General features: G+C 46.6%; 1 protein-coding gene across 2 annotated transcripts in view; it reads left to right on the top strand.

Annotated features, from left to right (window-relative positions):
- SUFU (SUFU negative regulator of hedgehog signaling) overlaps positions 1–24,795 on the top strand; it is an 84,314-nt gene that overhangs the window by 52,421 nt on the left and 7,098 nt on the right. Inside the window, exons 7-10 of one of the 2 annotated variants that reach the window (XM_040564542.1) lie at positions 586–742; positions 2,266–2,377; positions 13,366–13,500; positions 15,014–15,152. In XM_040564542.1, coding sequence (XP_040420476.1) covers positions 586–742; positions 2,266–2,377; positions 13,366–13,500; positions 15,014–15,152 — 543 coding nt within the window. The remainder of the gene's footprint in view (positions 1–585; positions 743–2,265; positions 2,378–13,365; positions 13,501–15,013; positions 15,153–24,795) is intronic. The other variant, XM_040564543.1, reaches the window with a different exon arrangement.

Consider the following 24,795-nt stretch of genomic DNA (forward strand, 5'->3'; position numbering starts at 1 on the left):
GTCCTTAACTGAACAGGCCAGCACAGTAAAAAGCAGTTGTTGTATGGGCAGTTTGCAAATGGTGAACTCCTGGGAACGATGGGTCTCTGTGCGAACTTTTTGTTGCGGGACTCTTTGGTAAGCTTGGAAAGGGATCTCAGTTATTCGTGGGGTTGTTATCAGTAGCATGTAACAAGTAGAGTGAGAACTTGTGCTTCATATAGGAGCATATAAATACTTTGGGTGTCAACTAGAGCTAACGTAGAAGCAACCCTGTATACCCCAGAACTCTCCACTTCTGTCTTTCCCTGACTTATGCCCTTGAGCACCCCAGAGCGAAGCAGGGAGGAAAGGCTAGGGGTTCAGCTCAGCCTGCCATGAAGAAGATTGTTCCAGTTCACATCAGCTGCCAGATTTGGCTCAATGTCCGGTCATCCTTAGCTGATATATCAAAGCACAGGGGCTGGAGAGCAGAGGCTGGCAGCGGAGAGGGAGATGTAGGAGCTGCTGATGGCAGCCGTGCTCACACTGCACGGAGCCAGGGTGGGTTCCAGCTCAGGGTCAAGTCACACCCAAAAAAGTCGTGGGGTTTTGGATCTTTTCAAGCAGGAGAGAGTCGACAAAGGGATTGAGACAGATGGCTCAAACCTGAGTGGAGTGAGTGCCAAATGTGCCTGGGACGATCTCAGCCGCCCCCCCGAGGATGATGAAGACAGCAGGAGCATTTGCATTGGGACCCAGCCGCGGCGACTCTCCGGGAAAGGTAAGAGGACCTGGGCTGAGTTGCTGTCATGCATTTTTGGCCTGTTCTCTGACTGGTCTGGGCAGCGTTGTGGGGTTCATTTAAAAAAAAAAAAAATCACCACTCATGCTGGAAGGCTCAGTATGTCTCAGGAACAAAATGAATTTTGGTGTGGCCTCTTTGAGGAAGACAGGAGATAGAGAAAGAGATCTTTGCATTGTTTTCTTTAAATGCATCTTTCAGGTTTTAGGCCATTTGTAATCTAAATCTGCGAAGTTAAACTGAGAACTGGGTGAAACCAGGACTGTTAGCACCTGCTGGGTGACACAACTGCATTTTCCCAGGCTGTGTTTCCTTTTTAACTTTGTCGCTTCTTGGGTGGCACATTGGTCTGACACTGCATGTTGCTGTAGCTGAACTCAAGTGGATCTTGCAAATACGGAACTTTAGAAAGAAAAGAAAATTGAACACGGTGGAGTTCCCCTTTGCAGTGAGATGCTGTGTCAGGGTACAGATGTTGTGGCCATTAAGCATGCTTGAAATTGGTATCTTTCAAATGGGCAAAGTAACATAAAATTTGAGGGCTTGAGATTTCTTGGACTTAATGATGTTTTCCTTAAGAATATCTTAAGTCTATGATATCTGGTTTTTAAGTCCATGTTTTAAAACAAACAAACAACCCTATATGCATATACGGATCTGTCTGGCTTCTGTGCATATATTTTGAACTGCATTGGATCTAAAAAGAGTAGACAGTATTCTTCCTCAGCTGTGCAAACGAAAAGCCTGGGACAGGCATAGATGATATTTGTATGTCATATCCTTCAAAAGATTTTGAAATCATTAGGGTATTTTTTCCTCCACCTAATTATCAGAAAAGATCAGGAAACTTCTAAGCAAGTTAAGAAAGCATCCTGTTAAAGTATTTGGCTAATCAACATCATAGGAAAACGAAAAAGCAAGAACACTGTATCTGAGCTGCATAATTTGCATTTTATTTTCACACGTGAGCTTGAGGCTGAAGTTTACCCTGCATAAAATGACTTTCTTCTTGTGAATCTGGTTGTAAATGAATCATCAGATTTACAAAGCCATTTGTAAAAACTGCAGGATCTCCCCTAACTCATTTGGTAAAGGAACAAACTCCTATTATGCCTAATGAGAAAAGTGACTTCCAGCACAAAGGCTGGCTGTGTCAAGAGGTTCTGCAAGAGCTTCAGGTACAGCAAACACCTCCTTTTTGAAAGGATACAAAACTACCCAGAATTTCCTCATTGGGAAAAGCTTTCAGTTCTCCTTGCTTGACATAACCTTGCAGCCCAAAACATGAGAATTCAAGCTGACTTTATAAAGTGAAATAACTGCTAAGGTGCAGGAAGGGCCGTTAAGAATTCACCCATAGTATTTCTTTATTTCATTCTGAAGGGGAAGAGTTTAGATGAAATACACCGTAGAGACAGGCCTTTTAAGAAAAGCTGGTGTCTCCTTGTGTTATGTGATGTTTCTGGGGACTCTGAGTCACACTAAAAAAATTCTCTTTGCAGATACAGAACAAATCAGGGAGACTTTGCGGAGAGGGCTTGAGATTAACAGCAAACCTGTTCTACCTCCAATAAATGCACAAAGACAGAATGGGTTGAACCATGACCGAGCACCGTAAGTTTCGTCATGCATTCTCAGGTGATGGGAGGAGGAATACTCAGAGCTCAGACTATAAAACTCAGTAAGAGCTGGGTGGGAAAAGGCTTGGCAGGCAGAGAAGAAAGATGATAGCAAACACTTGCAAAGGGCAAAGACAGAGGAAGAATCAGAATGGTTTGGGTTGGAAGGGACCTTAAAGACCATCTTATTCCAGACCCTTGCCATTGGCTGGACTGAGCCCTATAAAATGTACTGTCAAACAGTGTTGAGGTATCCAAAGAGCTAGGTGGCATAGATGAGCATTTGCTGATATTTTTGCCTGCACGTTTTGATTGCAAGCTCATAATTAGAAACCTTCTGATTAAAACATTGATATTTTTAAAGTGACTTTGGTCTTGCCTAAGCAGGCAGGTACTGTCAGTAATCACCTGCCAATTATCACCCTCCTATCTGATGGTCTGTACACTAACAGGTGAGTAAAGTGGGACTAGGTGGGCCTGGAGATCTGTCCTCATTTGTAAATTTTGGCTTCAGCAAATCTATAGGAAATTACCTGTGGTTTCAAGCCATCTGCAGTATCTGCACTTCAGCCTTTTTGTGTTTCTTCCCTTTCCATTTTAGGCTGGTAACTAGTTTAATCTCTTCCATCAATCATAATGTTTTCATCTAAGTGATGCAGAAGGCATGTATCTTTGCGGTACTCTTTTTGTCTTGGTATTTCCTAGTCTCCCGTGCACATTTGTGCTTTCTTGCTTCAAGAATAAAGATCATCATGAAATCAGCTCTTTCCTGTAGTGCCAGGCAGGAGCAGCACCCTGCTCTGCTTCAATTCCAATTTCATTCTTGATCAAGCATTTCACAGGAAAAATATTGCTCATACTTAATTAGGACTCTGATGTCCTTTCTTGTTCCGTTTTCTGGGTGACCTCTGATTTAGTTTGCATATAAATATTTCCGGGTACTTTGGGAAAGTATTATGTCAATCGCTGATACTGTGTACTAATACGTAAGATGAGATACTGGTGCTTATAAAAAAATAGTATCAGGTGGTTTTAGTATTGTTTTAGGAATAATGTTATTTTTGATATGTAGTAATTATATGGAGCCAGATTCTTACCTGACTCCGATTCTGAGTAGTACTTCTCTGCCTGACGGTTGGTCCCGTTGGCCCCACTGAAAAAATCAGATGATATCATCTCATTTGCAAGAATCAATCACTGCCAGCCTTAAAAGTACTGAGCAGGATTTCTCGCTGATGCCAGGCTCCTGCATAAATCTGCATGGCAGTAAAAGCTCTCTGTTTGCAGCAGCTGGGAGAGACCAGAAACATTTTGGGTGTTAATCAGGACAGGGAGGCAGCCGATGGGTAAGCCACAATGCTGGGAGGCAGTTGTTGCTTAGATAAGAAAGCTGTATGCCATTCAGGGTATGATAAACAGAGGTGTGCTCAAGACAGAGTGCTGAAACATTAGTAGAGGTCTGTGATGGAGTACACAAATATTTACCTGAGCTTTTAGCTGTTCTGAGACAGAGAGGAAGGCAGGTCAAATCCAGAGCTTCATATCCATGATAGTACCCTTTGTAGCAAAGCTCTCTTACCTGTAGCAGCCGCACACCCGTCCTCCCTGAAGCATGAATGGTAGGAATGGCTGGTTCCCAGTGTTTGTCTCCTGGAAGATCAATACATTGCTCTGAGGTCTGTGGTTGCTGCTGTGGAAGCTGATAGCTAGCCTGGTTCTCCATAACAGCAATGCAGTTAAAGAAAGAGAGCTATCAGGCCGCTCTGTGTCTTACTGGTGGTCACTCTGGTTTACATCTGATCTCCTCAACTTTAACAGCGGTGTGTCCTACTACCTCCTTCCTGTCTCTTCCCTGACTACCTTTAGAGAAGTTTGGAAAAGGTCTTTTTTGACTTGTGCAGTCGTTTTTGTTCTCCAGTTCACGTAACGGATACAATGGGACTTGTTTGATGTGTTATCCTCCCTGAGACGGGTGATTTGTACTGTCAAGCAGTCTTTACTCATAACTTCTAACTAACCTGTAGTTAAATCAGACCTGATGATTACCCTTATTTTAGTGAAAACTTACCAGTCAACATTTTTTCCAGCACAGTGTGGTACAGATGAAGCAGCAGAGGAAGATCTTACTAGCTCTTGGCCTTTCTCAATATACTGTCTCTGCATGAGCATTTGAGCAAGGTTGGACAACCTGCTCTTAACCACATGTACATAGTCTGGAGTCTCTCATCTCCCACTGTTGCAGGGGGATGTAGCTTAGGAGTTCAGTTTTTGCATGGAGTAGTATACCTCCATCCAAATCCCCAAGGGGAACTGCTGGTGTTAAACCACAACACTACTGCAAAGGCTGAGACATGCAAGACAAAACCCAGTGCAGATGCAGTCACGTCACGGGACTTAGAGGCACCTGAGAAGGACAGCCCTGCACATAGATCTAGTCCTGCTGGTGCGATCCTGCTTGGGCCTGGTAGAGCTGGGTCTCAGTTCTGGCCTTCCCTATGAATCTTGTGTAATGAAGGGCAAGTCATCCAGCTATTGAGCTTCAGTTCTAAATCTATAAAATGGGACTAATAACAATGTCATCTTCTTGAGGCACCACAAGGATAAATATGTTAACGATTACGAGGTGCTGGCTGATGGGAACCAGGCTTGAGTGTAATCATATCCTGCACTGTACACACCAGACCATAAAATATCAAACCCATGGTTCGTTGCAAGGGTCCTGTGACGAACTGGTGCACTCGGGGCTCCTCAGGAACCTGACAGAAGCGCTCTGTTGGGGCATGGCAAATTGTTCCAAATCTATTTTCCATAGGGAGCACCGCAGAACCCCGTGGCTGTCAAATTTGCACCCAGCTGACATTAGAATGTTAAAGGCTGACATAGACTCTAATGGCTTTGTGCAGAAGAGGAATGTGCTGTTTATTTATCATAGATTTGCAGCCACTGGCTGCTTTCATAGTAGCTTTCTTCCCTTTCTTTTATCCTAACCCTACCACCCACACGCAATAATCTGTCAGGGTTTAAAGCAGACAACCTGTTCTGCATTCAGTGTCACTAAATAGCGTCAGAAGCACTCAAACTTTTGAATATTTATTTGTATAAAATTTTGGAGATCCAGATTCCATGTGAATTTCCCCATCTTTGTGGTGTTACAGTTTTTGGTGCTTATGCAAAATCCTCACATTGTTTGGTTCCAGATAGGGCTTGATTCAGCAAGGCACATACTTACATGTTAAGCATTCATATTAGCAGTTGTTCACTGTCCCAGAATCCTAAAAAAAAAAAGTTCCTTTGAGAAAAAAGCTGGTTTCTGTCAAAACCCTGTTGGGCAGCTGTAGCACTTTGATTCATTAGTGTTATTACTGTAGACCGTGTAGCCATTTTTTCTCCTAAGGATATGAATAAAGGCACTCTTAATGCTTAAAACTGCATTGGACATCTGTTTCTCCAAATGACTGTTAGCTCAGTTCATAAGCAGCCATTAAATCAGTTCTCATGCATTTAAAAAAAAAAAAAAAGGAAAATTAATCTTTGGAAACATGACTAATCATTTTGACCATAGGTAACATAATACTCTTGATTACACCTTGGAAAAATGAGGCGTGTATGAATCTGAATCTACTTGCCAGTGGCTTGTTATTTATTTCTTAGGACCCCTCAGCTTGGTAGGTGCTGTTGAGACACAAAAAGGCGATGCTTCCAGGCTCTTGGTGTGCACATCCACTGTCGCTGGATGCTGCGAGCTGTTCCCAACAGGGAGCGTTTAGATGTCAGACTAAACACTGGTGCTGCTAAGACCTCGGTGGGCTGGAGGCTCCAGATGTCAGAGATCAGTGACACTTGCAAAGCCTCGCTCCGTTCGCTGTTTAATTTCTCTATGTGGGAGATTCCAGGGCTGAGTCTGTAATAGTTCCTGGCAACTGGTTCAGTGCTGTCCTGTGAAGTAGGGGAGTAGTATCCCCGCTTTACACGTGGGGACAGCGGAGTTAATTTGCCACAGTTGCGGTGAGAGCCAGGGTTGGGATAGGGGAATTCTTGACCTTTTCCACCCCTCAAGGGTCCCCTTTATCACGCAGCATTGCTGAAAGTGATGTTTTTCTGCCCCTTGGCTGACTCAGTTCTACTGCTCCTGTCAGCGGAGGCATGGAATAGAAACCTAGAGCTAGCAAGCTGCATTGCTGCATAAGTTGAGGCTAAAATTATCAGTAATTGCTACACTTCATTGTTCCAGGATTCAGGTAGTGCCCACGCACATCCCCAGTGTCTCAAGGTGAGGTTTGAGTAGTGGAAAAAGGTCTCCCAAGGCTGCGTCGATTTGACAAAACACAAGGTTTATCCAGCGTCTCCTTACAGTTTGTCACTCTCCCTCTTGTCGAGGAGGATAAAGCAGTGTGGTTCAACAGGCCGCTCACGCATGGTTCCCATATTTCTGTCTGGGATTTCCCGGGCAGCAACGTGCTCTGGTGCCCCCCGGGCCACTCACGCACAGTGGTCATTTGTCCGGGAGCCCACAGCAGATGCCCCAAAGACCTCAAATCCCATCTGCGTTCAATTTCCCGGCAGAAAAAACAGGCTGAGTCTAGGGATCCCTTAACATATGGTAGCTCTGTGCCAGTGTGCTAATTCCATCCAGCCCTGAACAGTTTCCAGCTGCGCAGGGAAATGAAGGCAGGTTCCTGGCAAACAGAGCAGGGAGCGAGCCTCTGGCAGGTGGGGCTGGCAGGACCGTCCTGGCCGTGACCTCCTGGCGCAGGGCACCCCGAGCATCTCAGGTTGGTGCCCTTCCCTTGTGGGAAGAGGGAGTTGTGTCACTCCAGAAGTCCTCCGAGATCACGGTGTGATGCAGTGCCAGGTTCGGAGCGTGTGAATAAGAGTGCAGCCGCTTGCAAGACCAGAGGCCGCTCTCTGTGTAGTCCCTTTGACTCGGGAAGTAGGGCGTGCTGATCCCTCCTTCCAGTAAATGCTGTGCGTAGCATTGGGTTAATGCAAATTAACGAGCTCCATCTGAGCAGCGTTTCTGAGGAAGCTCTTAAGGTGATATCAAGATGTAGAATTTGCTTTGAGGCAAGTCTGCACTTTGCTTCTTCCAGTCGCACTAGGTTTTGCTTGCTGCTTTACTTGGGCGGAGGGGAGCTGTTGTCTGTAGCTGGTTTCCTGTCTTCAGTTCTTGGAGGCAACGTTTTACATAAAGGGGAGCATTTCAGCATTCTCTGAAACTGTCTAGTTCTGGCTAGACTTTCTGATTCTGCAACCACTAAGCTGTAAGTTTCCAAGCCAGTCCTGCTTATTTAGGCATGCTCTCTCATCGAGACACCATTCAGTGGTGTCTTGCTTGAGTAAGGAATGCTGAAGGGGGGGAGGCAATGTGCTTTAGGGAGTGTCTCTCAGCATGAGCCTGAGTGCTGGGTGACAAGCCTGCGAACTAGAAAAGCGAATGGCTGGAAAACCAGTGTCAGGAGAAGTGCAGAATGGTCACCATGCTAGTAATTTGCACTTCTGCATAGTTTTCCCCATCTGAGAATCCAAAAGTGCTCTGCAAACATTGACTTAATCCTTGCAACACCCCTGCGTGGAAAAATGTCTCGGTTTTACAGGCAGGGAACCTGATGCACACAAGAGTTGTTTGAGCCTGCAGGGTGCCGGTGGCACAGCCTGAGTCCTAGTTCAGCTGTAGGTCTGGAACAGCCTGGCCCCTGCAAGCACTGACAGCAGTTATTATGCAGCTTTCCAAAGGGATATGTGAGCGGCAAGAAGATTGTTGCTGCTGGCGTTGTCCTTGGAGCCCTTCTGCGCCAGGGAATGCACACAGAGCATCTTTGCCGTCCGGTTGAACCAGGATGGTGAGCACCCAGATCTGAGTGCCTCAGCGAGCCTTGGCTCCGTGCGACCACAGCAGGAGCTGTGCAGCAGCGTCCTCCCCACTTCGGCACTTGCCTCTGTGACGTGTCCCTAACTCTGTGTGCCAAGATGCTCGGGGCTCTTTCCCACAACTGCTGGTTTGCCCTTCAGGGGAAGCTGTGGGAAAGACACTGGAAGATTGCCGACGCTTAAGTGATCTTTGACCATATCTTCATTAGGGAGTGAGGAAGTTTGAAATAGCCCCAGTTGGGAAAGGAGAAAGGAAGAAAAAAAGCAGGCCAGACTTTCTTTCCCAGCTGCTGTGAGCTTGCTCTGTGCCTGCTAACTCATGGTGCTGGGGTTTGTACTTAGGAAGCGAGGAGCAGTGACTGCAGGTCGGGTTAGCGATGCGGTGGGCACCCACTCGTACAGAGTCACTGCTGTGGACAGCTTCCAAGAGTCTGGCCTTTGAGAGTTCAGTACCCAGGGTGGTGACTTGGAAACGCTGAGGAATTATGCTCCGTGTCAGTGACAGAGCTTGGAAGGGAATGGAGACCTCCTTCAGTGACAGATCCCTGAGATCAAACGCTCTGATCATCAAGCGGAATGCAAATGCAAGAATAAATAAACCTTTCTTAATCCGATCTGGTTATTCTTGAATCCCATAAAATAACTGCCATGGGGACTGCTCGAGAGGAGCCTGCCGTAAACATGACTTATAAGGAGGGGACATCCAAACTTTGCGCAACCCGCTGATTGCATTGGCCATTTTCCAGGATCCCCAAGGGCTGCTGCTAATTGGCAGAAAATTAAGCAGATTGCAGCCACCCTCATCTTTAATACGAGGAGAGGGCCCCCAGGAGGCTGCAGGTTGCAGCGTGTGGCTGCTCCCATCGAGAAGGAGTGCAGCACGCTGGGACCTGTAGTCTCCTCGGGCCCTTTCTCCCTGTGGGCAGAGGTCTGGGGAGGCTGCAGTCCACGCTGGACCCCTTTGCAACAGCTTGACCACCCCTCTCCCTAAAACTTTGCTTTAAAAATCAAGTATGACTTTGGTTAAGTTCATGAAGTGTTAATCAGCATTCACAAAATTAAAAAACAAAACAAAAACAAACATAATTTCCTCCCTCCCTCTCTCCTCCGCCCAGAAGCAGACTACTGGTAGAAACCGAAGCTGGAAAAAATAGTTGAAAGTCAGCTAAAGTCACCTTGGTAACTGCAGCAATACACTTGCCCAGAACAGGAGACATCAAACCCAACTACAAACAGCTTTAAAGAAACAAAAAGAATGTAATCATCTAAAGAATTAATCTGACAACTGCCCACGTTTACACCTCCCACAAGCTCCCAATCAGTGGGAAATGCGCTTTAATCTCCTCCAACTCCCCTCCAGTTTCACAAAACACTAGATGTGCAGTCCTTAAACTGGGGCATTTCCGGCATGCTGCTTCCATTTAAATCTCCTGCTTTCCCTAATGCAGCAGCCCTGGCTTTTGCAGACTTGTTTTTTCTGGACACTGAGAAACATGATTTTTTTTTGTGTGGGTTGGATGAAGTATTAAATCTGGAATAGACAAAGTTTGCAACATTTTATGTGATAGTCAGCTAGATCTTAGTCATAACAAATAAAACTCCATCAAATTCTGCTGCTGATTTATTTGGTGATGGGGTGGAGGAAGCAAAGGCTTACGGGTAACTGATAGTCGTAAAACCAGGGATGTTAGTGTTAGAAAGCAAACTTTTTCTAAATTTTCTTCTACGGCTGAAAAGTACAAGCTGTGGATGGCAGTGTGTGTTACAATGTGAACTCTAATCTTATTAATAACACCCTACAAGTCCTGCTGACCCTCCATCTGGGCTATCACCCTTTGGAAGAATCAGCACAAGGATTTCCGTTCCCAGTGGGAGAATTTTAATGCGTCTTGCAGAGTCCCTGCAGATGCTCGGAGTCTGAAAGGCAGACTTGTGGCCTTCCTCAAGCACCTTTCTTTCACTTGAGCATCTCCATTTTACAAACCCTTCAAATCTTGCTTTTGTCTGTTTTATTTTCATTAAGTTGCATATCCCAGGATATAATAACTGCGGAGGCAGTGGTGGGTCGTACGGGCCTACTTCCTCACCTCAGCCACCGCGTGGGTCTGACCACTGGTCCACAGACTGGATGTAGGCCATGGGATGCCCGTGCCCCCCCTCACCACCTTTCCAGCGTATTTGCAGGACGCTCGCAAAAGCACAGCAGGGCCCCAGCTGGGTCGGCGAGCTTTGGGGTCCCTTGCTGGGGAGGTGGGACCGATCACCTCTCGGCCCTGAGGTGGCGATTTCTGCTGAGGCGGAAAGTAGGTGCTACAACCCCATTCTAAGTGGGGTGCATCGTCACCTCTCGACGTGTTATGCTTCTTCCACAACACGTCCAGAAATGCCCCCCACACAAACTCTCTTTAAAAATGTGTAGTTTAGCTAGAAGGGTGGTTTACTTTCTGCTCCTGTAGTTTCACCCCTAACTTTGAGACTGTGTGAGCTCCACTAAAGTGAAAAAAGAAGCACGGAGACCGTGACTATTTTGGAAAAGTTTTGTGGAAAGGATTAATAATTTCATGTCATTCAAAGAATTAACTACCATTTTGCTTCACTCCTTCACCTTTTTGACAGAAGGGCTGGTTACTTATTAATGTGAAGTCATAATTATTGACAGCCTTAAAGTCATGACAGTTCCGTTTGATAGTTATACATTAGTCAACATCTTCTCTTGAGTGTGTAATGACAAACAGCGTTTGCTGTTTTTAATAAGATTTAGAAAGCTTTGCCCCTTGCCTGCAGAATATTGTCGTCATTCCTATTATTGCATTAACAACCGGAGGCTGTTTCCCCTCAGGACTGCAGCCCCATTGTGCTGGCAGCTGCACTGGCTCGCGTGGTGGAAACCGAAAAACCCACCTTCAGCTCCAGGAGTTTGGAGCCGGGGGTTTTGGGGAACTGTCCTCCGGCAGTCTGTCCTGCTGCAACACGAACCTACAGCACCTATTGCTTGGGATGCAGTGGTAGGAGACGTGCCCAGAGCACTTAGGCAATCCAGGTGAGGAGGGCACCGTCTCTTTCCATAGCAGAAGCGTTGCTGTGTAACTCCTGATCTGCTCCAGGGTGCATAAACTCTGCAACTGCATTTAAGTGCGAGCTTATGGCTTGAAAGCTATGTGTTGCTAATGGCTGACCCTTTTAGTAGGGATTGATAAATGAATGATTGGAAGCGGTAGACCACAGGCTGACTTTCCCACAGCTTGCTGTGTATATAAGATCTGATAAGGAAGTTCAGGCAAAGCTTAGCTTAAGGTCAACTGATCATTAATCAACCGTGCACTTCTCAGGTAATCAGCCTGCGAAATGCTGGCCCACTCTGCTCTTTGAAGACCCCACCTACAAAGAGCTGTAAAATGTTTGCTGAAGTAGATTAAACACAGCTTTAAGTGCCACCTATAGACTACAAAGCATGTTGTGTCTCTGCCTCAGGGTTAACCCACCAGCCTGACACTTGGCTGACTGACAGCCCAGAGCCCACCCCGTGCATAAACTGGGTCCTGACCTACTGTGTCCTTGAGTCCATTACAGTTTGTGTGTGGCAAAGGCAGAACACAGGACACGTTTCACAGTTTTTATCTTGCAGGGAGATGAGATGAGCTGAGCTGCCCTGTTTTTTGTTTTGTTGTTGTTGTTTGTTTGTTTGTTTGTTTTCTGCACGTTTGTTTCTTTACAGGAAGGCATGGTGAGATAGAAGAGTTGAGCTTGTACCCTCATTTTAGAGGGAGCAGCTCAGCAGTCTGGGTGGAAGGCTCACCTGGGACTAGGTGACTGGGCAGAGTGTGGAGGTTGATCTGCTTTGGAAGCCATTCTGAACTATATTACTATGTGTGTGGTGGATGGGAGTAATTTTGTGACAACACCCAAATGTAAAGTCAAGTAGAGGTGTGATCTAAGTCAGCTCACGAAGTTCAAGCTGTTTCTTTACAATTTTTCCAGATGTGCGTTCAAGATGGCTCAGCTTGGGTGGAGGAAGGATCTGGGTGTGTTTTAACAGTGTTCCCAAGTGCAGCTGCAGCCTGGTAGCCTTGTTTGGTTTTCGGTCTGTCTGGCAAGATAGAACCACACTGCTGTGTGGCATCTTTCAGCTCTCTTCTGCCTTCCCTGTTCCCCTCCTCTGGTGATTCTCTTGTATGGAAACAATCTTCACCAAGTCTTACTTCTACTAAGTGAACATGGAACATCGGGTCACAAAAATATAAGTCACTTTTCAGGCACATTGCATCAATACGTGTCATCCTTAAAAACTGTAAATCCTGTATTCTGCTTTCTTCGTTCTGGGCTATCAAGTAACTGCTCTTTGAACATATGAAGTGTTTATGGTCAAGTATTTTGAGATACACCTGCTTGATTATCTGGAGGGTTGTCTGGCAAAGTTCCTAATCATGTAACAACATAACCTTTAGTCATAGCTCCATGACATGCTGCTGGCCTTGCAGAAGTGAATAAATAGGAAGCAAAGCTGCGTTGTCTTAAAGCAGCCCCACTTCAAGGGGAAGGCAGTCTGCAGATGTCCTACTCATCACGTGCAGAATCCATCTTGTGGCTGACTTGATGCTGGTGGAAACAAGAGTTCTCAAAGCCTTTTGGTTGAACTGTGGAAAGAAATGATTTGGAGAGGATTGTAGGCATGCCTCAGACCTTAAAGATACTCAGCAAGGGCACAAGAGACTTTTTGACCCTTTCCCACAGGCCACTGCCTGAAATAACCTGAAGGTAGAGCAAAAGGGGGAGGGAGGGCATACCTGCTAATTCTTCCAAGCTATTTTGTAGTGGTTTGGGCTTTGGAGAATGTAGTTTTGCCCCAGTTCTTCACAGATTTTTTCTTTCTTGTATGCTAGGAAGGGATGAGGCTCCAATTCATATCCTAGGTTGTCTAATGAGGGTGAAGAGCTGCATGCTGGGGCTGGTAGTCTGCGGGAGGCTGCGTCTCTGTAGGCGTGATGAAAACACAGATGCATCTTCCTAACAGTTTGCTCCTATGTCCTTCAGCATTCACACAATCGATCTGAATCACAGCAGTGATGGCACACAGCGCTGGGACCCTAACTATGCATGTTTTGTCTCTCCTCCCAGAAGCCGGAAGGACAGTTTAGAAAGCGAGAGCTCAGCAGCTATCATTCCTCACGAGCTAATCCGCACGAGACAGCTGGAGAGTGTACACCTGAAGTTCAACCAGGAGTCCGGAGCGCTGATTCCCCTCTGTCTAAGGTGAGTGAGGCCGTCCTCCTCCTCAGCTTTTACTAACACGCAGCTTTTGCCTTGTGGCATTGTTTCGCCATACAGGCATGCATGCAATGGGTCTTTAAAGGCCAGAGTTGAGATAATTTTGCCAAAACACATTAAAAACAGATGGTTCTTTGCATGTGTGTTCATCGTGGTAAGACTGTTTCTCATTCTTTTTTTGTCCTCCAGTGTATTTTGAGTGCTGAAACAGGACAGGATTAGTATGCTTTTATTATTATTAGTCTAATGCTGGCAACTGTGATAAAGAAGAGATGTCTTATCATATTCTGTCAAAGAAATCCCTTGAGTTGTTAACTATGGCTTATGGACTCAGACACAAGTATTTGTACAAAGCCCATTTGCAGTCAGTTTATGCATGCAAGTGTGTTTTTAGTCAAATTCTGGCACTTAGGTGAATGAAGGGACAGAACATTGTGTGTACGCCCTATGCCTTATCTTTCGAAGGTTCAGGCTGTGCATACCACTGTAAGTGACTTTTCTAGATGTCCACAGTTTCAATCGGCGCTATTTTTAAAAATACCTGTGGCAAATGTCATTTGTGTCAAATGTCAAATGTGGCAAATTGTCATTAGCATAAGACAAACGGTTGCAGGTGATTTGAGTTACTTTGGCTTAATGAGTTACGTGCCTGTGGTATCAGAGTTATCAGCAGCAGGTGCACGGTTGCCTATGCCTGTTGAGAAACCAATGGGACAGTTAATGCAAACATATTTTATTTTACATTACAAATGTGTGAACAGTCTGTCCTGATCACTTACCACAGCTCAGCTGACCAGCAGTAACTCATCAGGCAGCTGTGACTGTTCTTAGGTGCCGTATATCTTACCTGAACGTTTCCTGGTTGCATGTTGGAGGCATGCTTGTATGCAGAGTCTCTGAGCCTAAATACCAGGGGCATGGTTTTCCCCATGGAAAGCACTGAATGAAAAAATGGGAATTGATTCTGTAGATGATCACGTATGTGTATCTTCTAGCCATTTCATTGAAATGCATAAGTAACACAGGTTACATTTGTCAAGCACCAGGGCAGTGGATTACTAGGCATTGTCACCGTAGGTAAGTTTGGTCCCACTGATGAGCCTGCTTAGACCCTACCACATGATGTGGAGTCTGGATTCTCTCCTGCAGCCTTTCATCTCTCTGAAAGGCTGGCAGTGCCCTGCCCATGGATGCATCAGTGCCTCATTGTGGGGACAGGTGTGCCATTGGACCGAGGTGAGCTAATACAGCTCTGAAAGAAGGCCCTGAGTTCAAGGGGGGCAGTAAGAGAGAGCTCCCTGCCTCAGAAGGAGACTTGTGACGGGCTTTGTGAAGCAAATCGGTCATATATTCCTAAAAAAAATTAATAGTCGCTGCCTTCAAACGGCTTCCATGCTGATGGCAGAAGCTATAGTGCTATATTACAGCGATATATCTTCATCAGTCTGTTGAATGCTGCTCACAGCCTTTCAATTCACACGCATGTTTTATTCCCCAGGGGAAGGCTCTTACACGGACGGCACTTTACATATAAAAGTATTACAGGGGACACAGCAATCACGTTTGTATCAACGGGAGTAGAAGGAGCATTTGCAACAGAAGAGCACCCCTATGCAGCACATGGACCTTGGTTACAAGTGAGAGAGCCTTCTTCCTTTTTCTCTCCTTTCCTCCTATACAGTGTCATAAAAGTGATCCTGCTAAGGGCTTATGTGGGTTAAAAGTGTAACAAACCTGTCCATTCTTGCTGCAACGTTTCTTATAGTTCTTGTGTAATATTTTCAGTGACTATGGACTCAAAAAATAATGGTGAACTGTTACAATTTATGTTAACGGAGCTCAAATCGATAAGCAGTGGCTGGAAAGTTCTAAAATCATCTGTGAATACAGTAGTATCCATTTCCTGGAGTCAGCAAACACTTTGCAGGCTGTATTTACTCTTGATTTCTTCCAGAAAGGAATTTGGGGAGGCAGAGTGGAATGACCTAAACAAGAATGGAGCCAGGGCAGAAGAGTAGCAAGCTGATCTCAAGAGAAAGCTGTGGGACTTTGATCCTACAGAGCCAGGATCTCAGTTTTACATCGTCCTTTACAGGAGAGCAGCACGGATAGTGCAGCCTCTTTCAGTTATACCTGTTTCCTATTGATTCTTTGACAAAAGTCTGTGGTTGCTTGAAGCACCCACACATTTTCTGCACCAGATTTTTTCTGTATCACAGATTTCCCTTGGAAGTTCCCCATCTGCTTGGTGTTGAGGGTCAGCCCTACGGAGCCAGTGATGCACTAATGATATGGTGGCACAGCGCTATTCTATTTCTTCACGGTTATAAACATATTGCAAGCATAAAAAAAAGCTTTAGGGAACGTGTTTGTGCAGAAAAGCCCGTCTCTGAGGGACTGTATACATGCAGTGCATCTCTGCCTTCATTGTTACTGTGGCATTCCTGCCTCCCCTTCTGCTTTTAAGGCAGAGGTTTGTTTTAGCATTGCAGTGTTGCATTTAACCTTCCACTGACTTGTTTTCAAGGCATTCCACTGCCTCTGTTCATACGTCTGGAGGACATCATACCTTGAAATCTGTACGGCTTGTAAAGGAGCTGATCTTGGCTGAAATCATCTCGTATAGGGATTTTCAAAGAACTCGCGTGCTTTGATTGTACTGGCTGGAAAGTGCAACGCTCCTGTAATGATTAACAGCAAACGGTCAGGTTTAAGGGTGGGTCATTTGCTGTTGGTTCCTGTGCTTGCCAACACATGATACACGGGATCTTGTGACTGTGTTAACTCCAAACATAAGAGTGTTTGTTTGCATTTACATCACATCTTGAAATGTATTGATGTGTGGAGTAGTCAGGTAACCTCTAAGAGTGAAGAATGGCAATAATTAGGTCACCATTCAGACAAGCAGCTAGTATTAACCCTTATGAGCCTGGTTGCTTCTGTGCCTGTTACTTGGGTGCTGAAAATTATGTATTTTTTTGGAGTAGGTGGGAGGGAAAGGTGGAGAGTTTCCAGCTCCTGCAGGGTAGGGAGAAGCAAGTTCCCTCGCTTGTCTCCTACACAAGGTCAGTGCATTGGATCTTCTCTTCTGATGTGACTGCCTTTGTGCTGGCTCTTGCCCCATCCTGTGATGGGAATGAAGGAGGACAGACCGGGTGGGGGAGGAAGGGAGGCCAGAAGCAGCCTGGGACAAGAGGAGGAGCACCCGGTTGTGTGAGATACATGCGGGAGTGTCTGAGGCTCTTGGCTTAATATGCAACGGGAAGCTTCATCTGCTCTCTGCAGTCCCTTGTGGTGTTGGGAGTGGAGGAGGGAGGTTTGTGTGGCTTTGCTTCAGAAGTAAAAGAAATTGTGGTGCGCAAAATTTCCGAGGAGGCGAGCTGTGTTGGGTTCAGTCCCTCGCAGCCTGGGCTGGCCGAGTTGGCAGGCCCCGCCAAGCTTTCGCAGCGAGGCCCGGAGGGGCTCTGCCTCCTCCCTCGCTTGGGACCCCAGGCACGGCGACGAGCTCCAAGGAGAGCTGGCGCCTGAAACACAGCACTGCAATGCAGAGGCTTGCTGCAAAGGCTTGTAAACGGAGGGACCGTGGAGAGGAAGAGAGACGGCAGGCCTCTCTCCTCCTGGGGAGGAGGCACGAAAAAACCCGGCCTCCACTCCGTGCGGCAGCCAGCGACTGACTCCTCTTGGGCCCGAGCGTTGGTGCGGTGGGAGCCCAAACGTGCAGACTAAACACAGTACCTCCTGTTTACATCTCGTGGGCTCGTGTGGCGCGTGTCCAAGGTGGGTCAGTCGGTCAGCCCGGGCTGAGCGATGATCTGAGAGTGGCTGGCTCCGATGGACGGTTAGCGGGTGACAGGAGTTTGGCAGGTCCCGGCGCCGTTCCTACCAGGCAGGTGTCCGAATCGCCGCCGCAGCTGGCGCTCGGCAGGAGCCGTTTTAGCAGTCTCAGCAGAAAAGTCATTAGACCACGATGATTGTACGCCCCGTTTCTATCAACAGCCTTTCCAGGTCACGTTCGAGGTATGTTACTAGGGGAAGCCTGTCCTGCTGCTGCCCATGCTCTGGGGATGATTAGATTATTTCATTCTCCAGAGCTGTCAAATTGGCACCTTTCCCAAGTACTTGGAATTTTTTTTTCATTTAAGTAACATTTAATTAGTTCTAAGAAGCTAAATTCTATTAAAGGTCTAAGCATGTCAGGCTGGTTTATTTCTGAACTTCTTCCACTGTGTCATGTATTGTTGAATAGGGAAATTGCTTTGACTCGGAAACATACAAACATATTCAAGAAGCCCTCCTTGTTAACACTAGACTCCTGTTTATATGCTAGTTACTGTGGCAGAGCCTCTGATGTGTAACACTTGCATTAACATTACACATGATCAAAGGCTTCCGCCCTTCTTTCTTCCATTCCCCCTTCCCCCAGTGCTGTGGCAGCAGTGTCCCCACACTGCCTCCTAAGCACCCCTTGCCTCCTCTCCTCTCCTTTCTGAGGGGTAGATGTCCCAGATGCACGGTGAAAGGCTGTGCAGGAGCTGTCTGGCCCAGTGTCAGGGGTTAAGGATGTTGATCTCGCACACAGACTCTGACAATAACTGCCCCACAGAGACATTTGTATTCGTGGCAGAGTGTCCGAGGGCCTTGGTCTGAGCTGTGCCAAGCATGCAGTTCATCACAGATCAACCTTGTTTGCCTGTAAACCTACCCGAAGCAAGGTGAGGTTGTGCGTGTGTTCTCCTTCCCTCCCTTGCTTATGTTCAGGCAGATGATAGAGACGCTCTGTTGAAATGTGTTACTGATCAAGCCCGACCCAATAAAGTTGCCTGAGCCTTTAATACATATTAATATTATCCTGGGGTAGTTTGTGTCAAAGCCTGTCAGCATGCATCATCCTTTGGGAATTACCATCATTAAGTCTCCAGTGATGGGAGTCAGGACATGCTTCTGCAAAGCTCCCCTGCTTTTATGTGGAGCTCTCTGCCCGTCTAGCACAAAGCAGACTGTTCTCCCCTCCTACCTTGCTCACCTGGACTGCTTGCTCTCCCCAGAGGGGAGAAGGAGGTTTGTTTAACACTACCTTCAGATAATTTCTGCTCCTGCTGCTTTAGGCAGTCATTGTTCTAGGGAAGAAGATGACAGTCGAGTCTTTGATCATGTGCAACGTGCATGTTACGCATCAGATATTGCTGCAAACTCTGACATACAAGCCAATACAGTGCAGTAAAAACAAACCTATAGTTAAAGAGTCCTCGTTAACTGCAAAGTCAAGCATACAGAATTTAAGAAGTATTTGAACAACAGTCTTGCCCCTGCTACGTATGTCTATTTCAGTGCCATATCTAATTGAATGATTAGATTTATTTTTTTTACAAGGTATGCCTCATTCAGTGCACAAGGATACAGCGTGTTTTGGGAATGAATCAGGAGTATGGAGTAAGGTAGACTCTCGCCTATAGGACTTCCACTTCGTTTGTTTGTCAGAATTAGAAGGTGTGTAGTGAATGAGGCAGGTAATTGCAAAAAATCACAATAGTCCCATGGTGAAGCCTGTTAAATGTTACCCTGGAGAACTGGATCCTGTCCCTGCCTCTATTACTCTGTTCTTTCTCGATGTTATTCTAGATTCTTAAGCTAAAATATTCACAGGTGGCAAATGAGTTTGTGTTCCTTATTTTCTGGATGGTCAGCTTGAGACCCGAGGTCTGATCCATGTTGCCAGCAGCACCCGAGGCCAGGAGGAATTCTGCTGCAGATCCCCTGTGCCCCACACTGCTGAGTGGGCTGGAAAACAGGGACCTGCGAGTCTTGAGGCAGGCACCTGCAAGAAGTGGACGTTCAGACTCAATTTCCTCTTCGCTTGTTTTCCCCTGTCTGTTAAGGAAAACCTTCCAGTCATCCTGTGAAGATTAATTCAGTGCTTGCCAAGCATTCCAGCACCACAGATGAACACCAGAAGCAATTTCAGGAAGATATTAAAATTCATTCTTACAGGTCAGGAGAGAGAAAGGGAACTCTATGGGGTGTAGGGTTCAGCCTGGGAGTCGACGACTCGTGTTCAACCCCCTGCTCTTACAGGTTTTCTCAGAGACTTTGTCAGGTCTCAGCTTCTTTTAGCTCCCTCCCCCATCTGCTGCACGGAGAGGAGCGCTCCCTGCCTCGCAGAAATGTGAGGCTGAGCACGTCAGAGACTGTGCAAGCAGTAAGGACGGTAAGATTAGGTGCTTCCAGTGTAATCCATGCTGGCAGTAGTCGGATGGAGCATACTAAATAAAGGGGAAGAGAGTAGGAGGGAACGGGCAAACAACTTGAATGATAATGAAAAGAAATGATGACTAATGCTGCATTCAGTGAGCAGAACCATCCTGAGGACTGAGCAGGGCAGAGGTCTTGTGGGAGAAAAACTGCAGGCGATCTTGTGATTACAGATTTGTTTCGTGATGCAGACGTACGCTGGGGCCAAATTAGCATTGCGCAGGCAATCTCTATTCAGCCATTTCCAAAGTTTTGTGTGCCCAATATTGCTGGTCTCTGAATGTAGAGGGTGGTTGGTTTTTGTTTTTTTTTTTTTTTCCAGGTAATTTACTCTGTTTCAAAACAAATGCTGTTAGGCAGATGGAAGCTATGGTTCATTTGCAGTTGGCGCCCTCCAATTCTCAGCACAAGGTCTGTCTCCACGTGAGCTGAGCTGCGGTGGGGTGTTATCCTCTGGCACCAGCCCCTGCCGGAGGACGCTTTGCTCGCCTCCTGTGCCAGTGGCTTTGCAGCGTCCAGCAGTCACTGTGTGGATGCTGAGGCTGTGGAAACGGGGTTCTGCTCCCGTCTCGCTACCCTTTGTGTCGCCTCCGGCTTTGGCCTCTGGTCTGCCCTCCATCCTGTTTTTCTGTGTCTTTGTCTTCCCCTCATCCTGGCCCGTCTCTGCTTTTCTCTCCTCCCCTTCATTCAAGTTGGCAAATTCCTTCTCCTCCTCCACATTGCCTGACTTCCAGCAGAAATGCTGAGAGCGCTGGAGAGTTTCCCTGCCTTTCGTCCTGATGTGCGTGGTGCCATAGCAATTCCTCATTGCTCGGAGGAATGATCGGAAGGGAAAGTCCTACTTAGCTGCCTGTGCCCTGTGTTTGGGGAAAAGCTGTCTTGGGCAAGGACGTGCTCAATGAAGAAGGGCTCTTCAGTTCATTATTCTGCCAACAGTCACTTCCAGAGGCTTCTGTCTTGGCAAAGCGTTCTCATGATGGAGAGAAGGGCTCCTTTGACCTCTAGAACATTTTTTGCTAATCTTTGTAGCCCTCCTCCTGAGGGGTACTTCCAGTTGTTTGCAACAAAATGATTATCCACATTTGTTAGCACTGTCAAAAGATACGTTTTCCAAAACACCTCTTTGAGATAACTTGATTCCTTTTCTCCTAAAAACCCTTAAAAAAAATCAAAACCAAGACATCCAGCATGGAAAAATAAGTTGAGGTTTAGGACAGCAAGGTCAAATGTCTCATAGAAAATGTTAAACAAGCAAGTTTATAGGCAGGATAGGTACCTGGAACCTGTGGGAAGCACCCAGCATTCAGGAGCTATCAACATGTGCTATCTGTGCTGGCACTTGTAGGGTGGGGGGAGATTGCAGTGAGCAGGGTCATAGGGGACGATCCATTCTTTTGGTTTGGCAACCTAAGTGAAAAATCTGGGAAAGAAGATCAGACCGAGCTCAATCTTTAAATATTTTTCAGTTTTTCTTGCTGAAACAAAAGCCTTAAAGAAACCAAAAGGAGAAAAAAATCCCTTTGTGTTGAATGAAACCAGAAATAGAAGGTTTTCTTCAATAAAAACAGCCCCAAAAAGTCTAGTTTTGCAGAATGGAACTGGAGTTGTTAGAAGTTTTGCCTTCTCTAATCAGTGTTTGGGGGATAAAACACTCACCCAGGATATGAGAAACTCATGTTCTATTCCCTTGCTTTTATTTCAGCCCCTATTTCTACTTCTTAGCTTTATGGGCACCACAGCTATAGGGTATTTTGGTTCTTCCTCAGCTCATCCAATTGGAGTCGTTCCACATCATATAAAACACTGAATTAGTCACAGAGACAGCACAAGAGAATGACTCTGTTCCGGTAGCGTTAGGACATTCCCCTGGAAATGAGCACATCTGGTTCTTCTCTCTGCTATACCACATGTTAAATCATTTATGCACATTGGCATAATGGCAGCAGCAGAGGTTCAAAGTAACATTTGGAAGAGCTACTCTGGTACTTGAGATGCTCGCCTGTAAGTGGCAGCTATGGGCCAAGTCCTCTTTTGAAGTGGTAGGGGATGGGTTTTGGTCTCCCCAGCTTGAATAGATGTGCCCAGAACCAAACTAGATGTGCTGTGCCTAGCCTGGTGAGTTTAAGGACAGTGCCTGCAAACTGGCTTCAGTCACGTACAACTACAACCTGCTCTTACCCAAAACAGTTTTATATATCTGTCCCAAGAAAAACATTTTCTAAATCTTTTAGGTTGCTTTTCCCAAATTCTTGGCCAGGCCTAGGACAATCTAAGCTAACGCTTTCCAGTAAGTTTATCATCATCCCCCCAGCACTGCACAAAACCTCATAGCTTTATATCCCCTTTTGTTCTTCTTTCTCACTGTCTGAATTCACGAGACACCAGGAAAAGCTTGCATTAGAGGTTAAAACGTCCTGTTAGGTCATCACGATCCTTTCCATATCAACCCTTCTGCAGCGTGTTCCCTAGTGCTTTGTCCAGGCTAGTTTCAGATGAGTCAAGTTCTTCCATCCTTCTTAAGCTGGCTGACTATCCGACAGCCTAATGCCTCTCCCTTGCTACTCAAAGTACATTTTGGCTACTGTGTGTAGCTCTTCTCTCATCTGCTCGGAGCATTCCCTGAAATGCCTGTTCTTCTGTAGCATTTTCACTCTGAAAGAATGGGTATTGCCTGTCCTCTTGGCTCCCTTGCCAGCCCTCTCTAGCTGAACCAAACTTTGTGTGCTCACTGCAGGCAGCCCTGTCTGCAAGATGGGTCTTGTCAGGCTGGGCTACGAGGAGCCCCCGGGACTAGCTTTGTAGCTGGGAATGTCATGGAGAGATCCCACAAGGTCAAAATCTTCCAGCGTCATCCTATACTTCCTCTTCTGGGATTGTAACATCACGGTGTGAAGCAATAGGGTCCCTAAGGCATCTGCGAGTGGATGTTTTCCTTGACACGGAGCGTTATGAATCTCCTGGAAGAGCAAGAACGGAATTTCCCATTGAAGGTGTTTGCTGCAGTACTGGTACCTCTGGAGCCAGTGCCAGGGCTGGGCATGACAGAGAAAGGTGTGGTGACAAGGCCCTGAACCACTTGCAACCAAAGCAAGGCAGCACGAATAAGGCCAAGCCAGGGGGACAGTGGAGAGATGGGCCGGGGGGTGCTAGTGGCACAAAGCACTATTCATGAGGGGGTTTGCGGGTAACGTTTAAGTTCAGGGGGGAATGCTGACACGCCTTAGCTGCATTTTTTGTTGGGCTGTCGACAGGAATTAGTCTGAAACGATTTTAGGGCAAAGGGCTCCTAAAAGCTGCTGGGTATTTGCAGAGGTAACAGATGACATGCGGCTTAGGGTACAGCTGCTCCACCCATTCCAGGCACAGCATCTGTATGGATGGGCAGTGTCTGAGGAGGGTTGGGATTTACACAGGGGTTTATTGCGACGTGTCCCCACCTTCTCTGGCTGAGCCATGCAAGCCAGCTCTGTGCTAAGTCCAGATCTAATAAAACACGTTTTCTTTTCTTTGACAAACCTGTTAGAAAAGCTAGTGGCAATGTTTAATGCAAACAAAGCACTAGGGCAAAGTGTGGGATCGTTTGGTTTTGTTTCGAGGTAGGCAAGAAAAATGGGTATTATCTGTTAAAGCATCTCTGCGTAATTGTCCCTGGGTCAGTCTCTTCTTGCCTTGGACAAAGCGTGTTCCCTGAAGCTGGACAGAGCTGCAACTCAGCTCCTAGCTCAGCTTCCGAGGGTCGTCTTTGACCAGAGACTTGCCAGATGTGCCGGGCTATCAGCATCGGCGTGACCTGTGGTCACAGAATGTCAAGTCCTCGTGGTAGGGTTGAACCCTAAAGCGAGAGGTGGGGTGCTAGGTGTGTATGGTACCTATAAGCTGACTATAAAGTCTTTAATGTTTTACTAAGCACAGGTTGCTTTCAAAGTCAGATGAACTGTTCCAGAGCCCCGTGACCTTGTGTGCATCTTCAGATCTCACCTGTTTTCCTGCATTTGCAGCTGCCTACCTGTAAGGAGTCACGATACAGGTTTCTCAACTATCTGCGGGCATGGAAGCTTCAACAATGAAAGCTTCAACACAGTCTCCTTCACTTGACCTGTAGCAGAGTCCCATAGGTAAGAAGCAGGTTTGAGCAGGCTCAGGTGGGACTTGCCACGAGAGGGAGACATCATGCTCGCAGCCAGCGCGTTCCCTGAACGCATCCACCTGAACGAGGCTGCCTGGCGTGGTATTTCGTAGTGCGTCTGGACACATGCGGCTATTAGAACCAAAATTTTTGGCCCTGGTTGCGTGGAAGGTACCTGTGATAGAAAACTGGAACTTACCTTTAGGGTAGTCATCCTCTTCCAAGCACCTGCAGCATTACCAACGTTCACAGAGACTCAAAGCTCATGGGGAATGGACTATGGATCTGCTAGCAATGGGATGGCATCTGCCTGGGCCTCTCCGGGTCAGGTCACGGAGATCCTGGTGCAAGCAGGACTGTGCAGCACCAAAGGGAATGTCCCAGATATTCCCAGCTGGTTGGCGAGGCCATTCCCTTGTACATACTGCAAACAGCCATCACAAAGGCCGAGCTACACCCTGCGACCAGCTTCAGCAGGCCGGGCAGGCAAGAATGTTTGCACAGAGCTGTGAAAACACAGAGCTGCGAGCACCAAGCTGCTGCAGCGCTGGGGGACACCCGCTGCTGCTCGGGAGAGCTCCGTCACTTCAGCAGTGGCCAAGGGATTTCATGGGGGAAAAAGGCTGTCTCTGCATTTAGGGACAGTTTCATTTGCCTTCCAGCTCGCAGAGACTTTTCCCCTAGCTGCAGCTCTGTTCTCCTTTGTGGAGCGGAAAAGCTGCTTCATCATTATGATCTCTGTGCAGTGTCCTGTTGATAAGATCGGCTAACAGCATCAGAGGAAAACTCTAGATTCAGGTCTGAAATATAAAGTGAACAGGGCCTATTTGTTTAATTTGAGCTTCTAAGGTTTAAATCCCAAAGGAAATTAAATTAGGTGCCTAGAGCAATGGCAGTCTGTCATG

This window comes from Cygnus olor, chromosome 7 (assembly GCF_009769625.2).
Source record: "Cygnus olor isolate bCygOlo1 chromosome 7, bCygOlo1.pri.v2, whole genome shotgun sequence".
NCBI classification, from domain to species: domain Eukaryota; kingdom Metazoa; phylum Chordata; class Aves; order Anseriformes; family Anatidae; genus Cygnus; species Cygnus olor.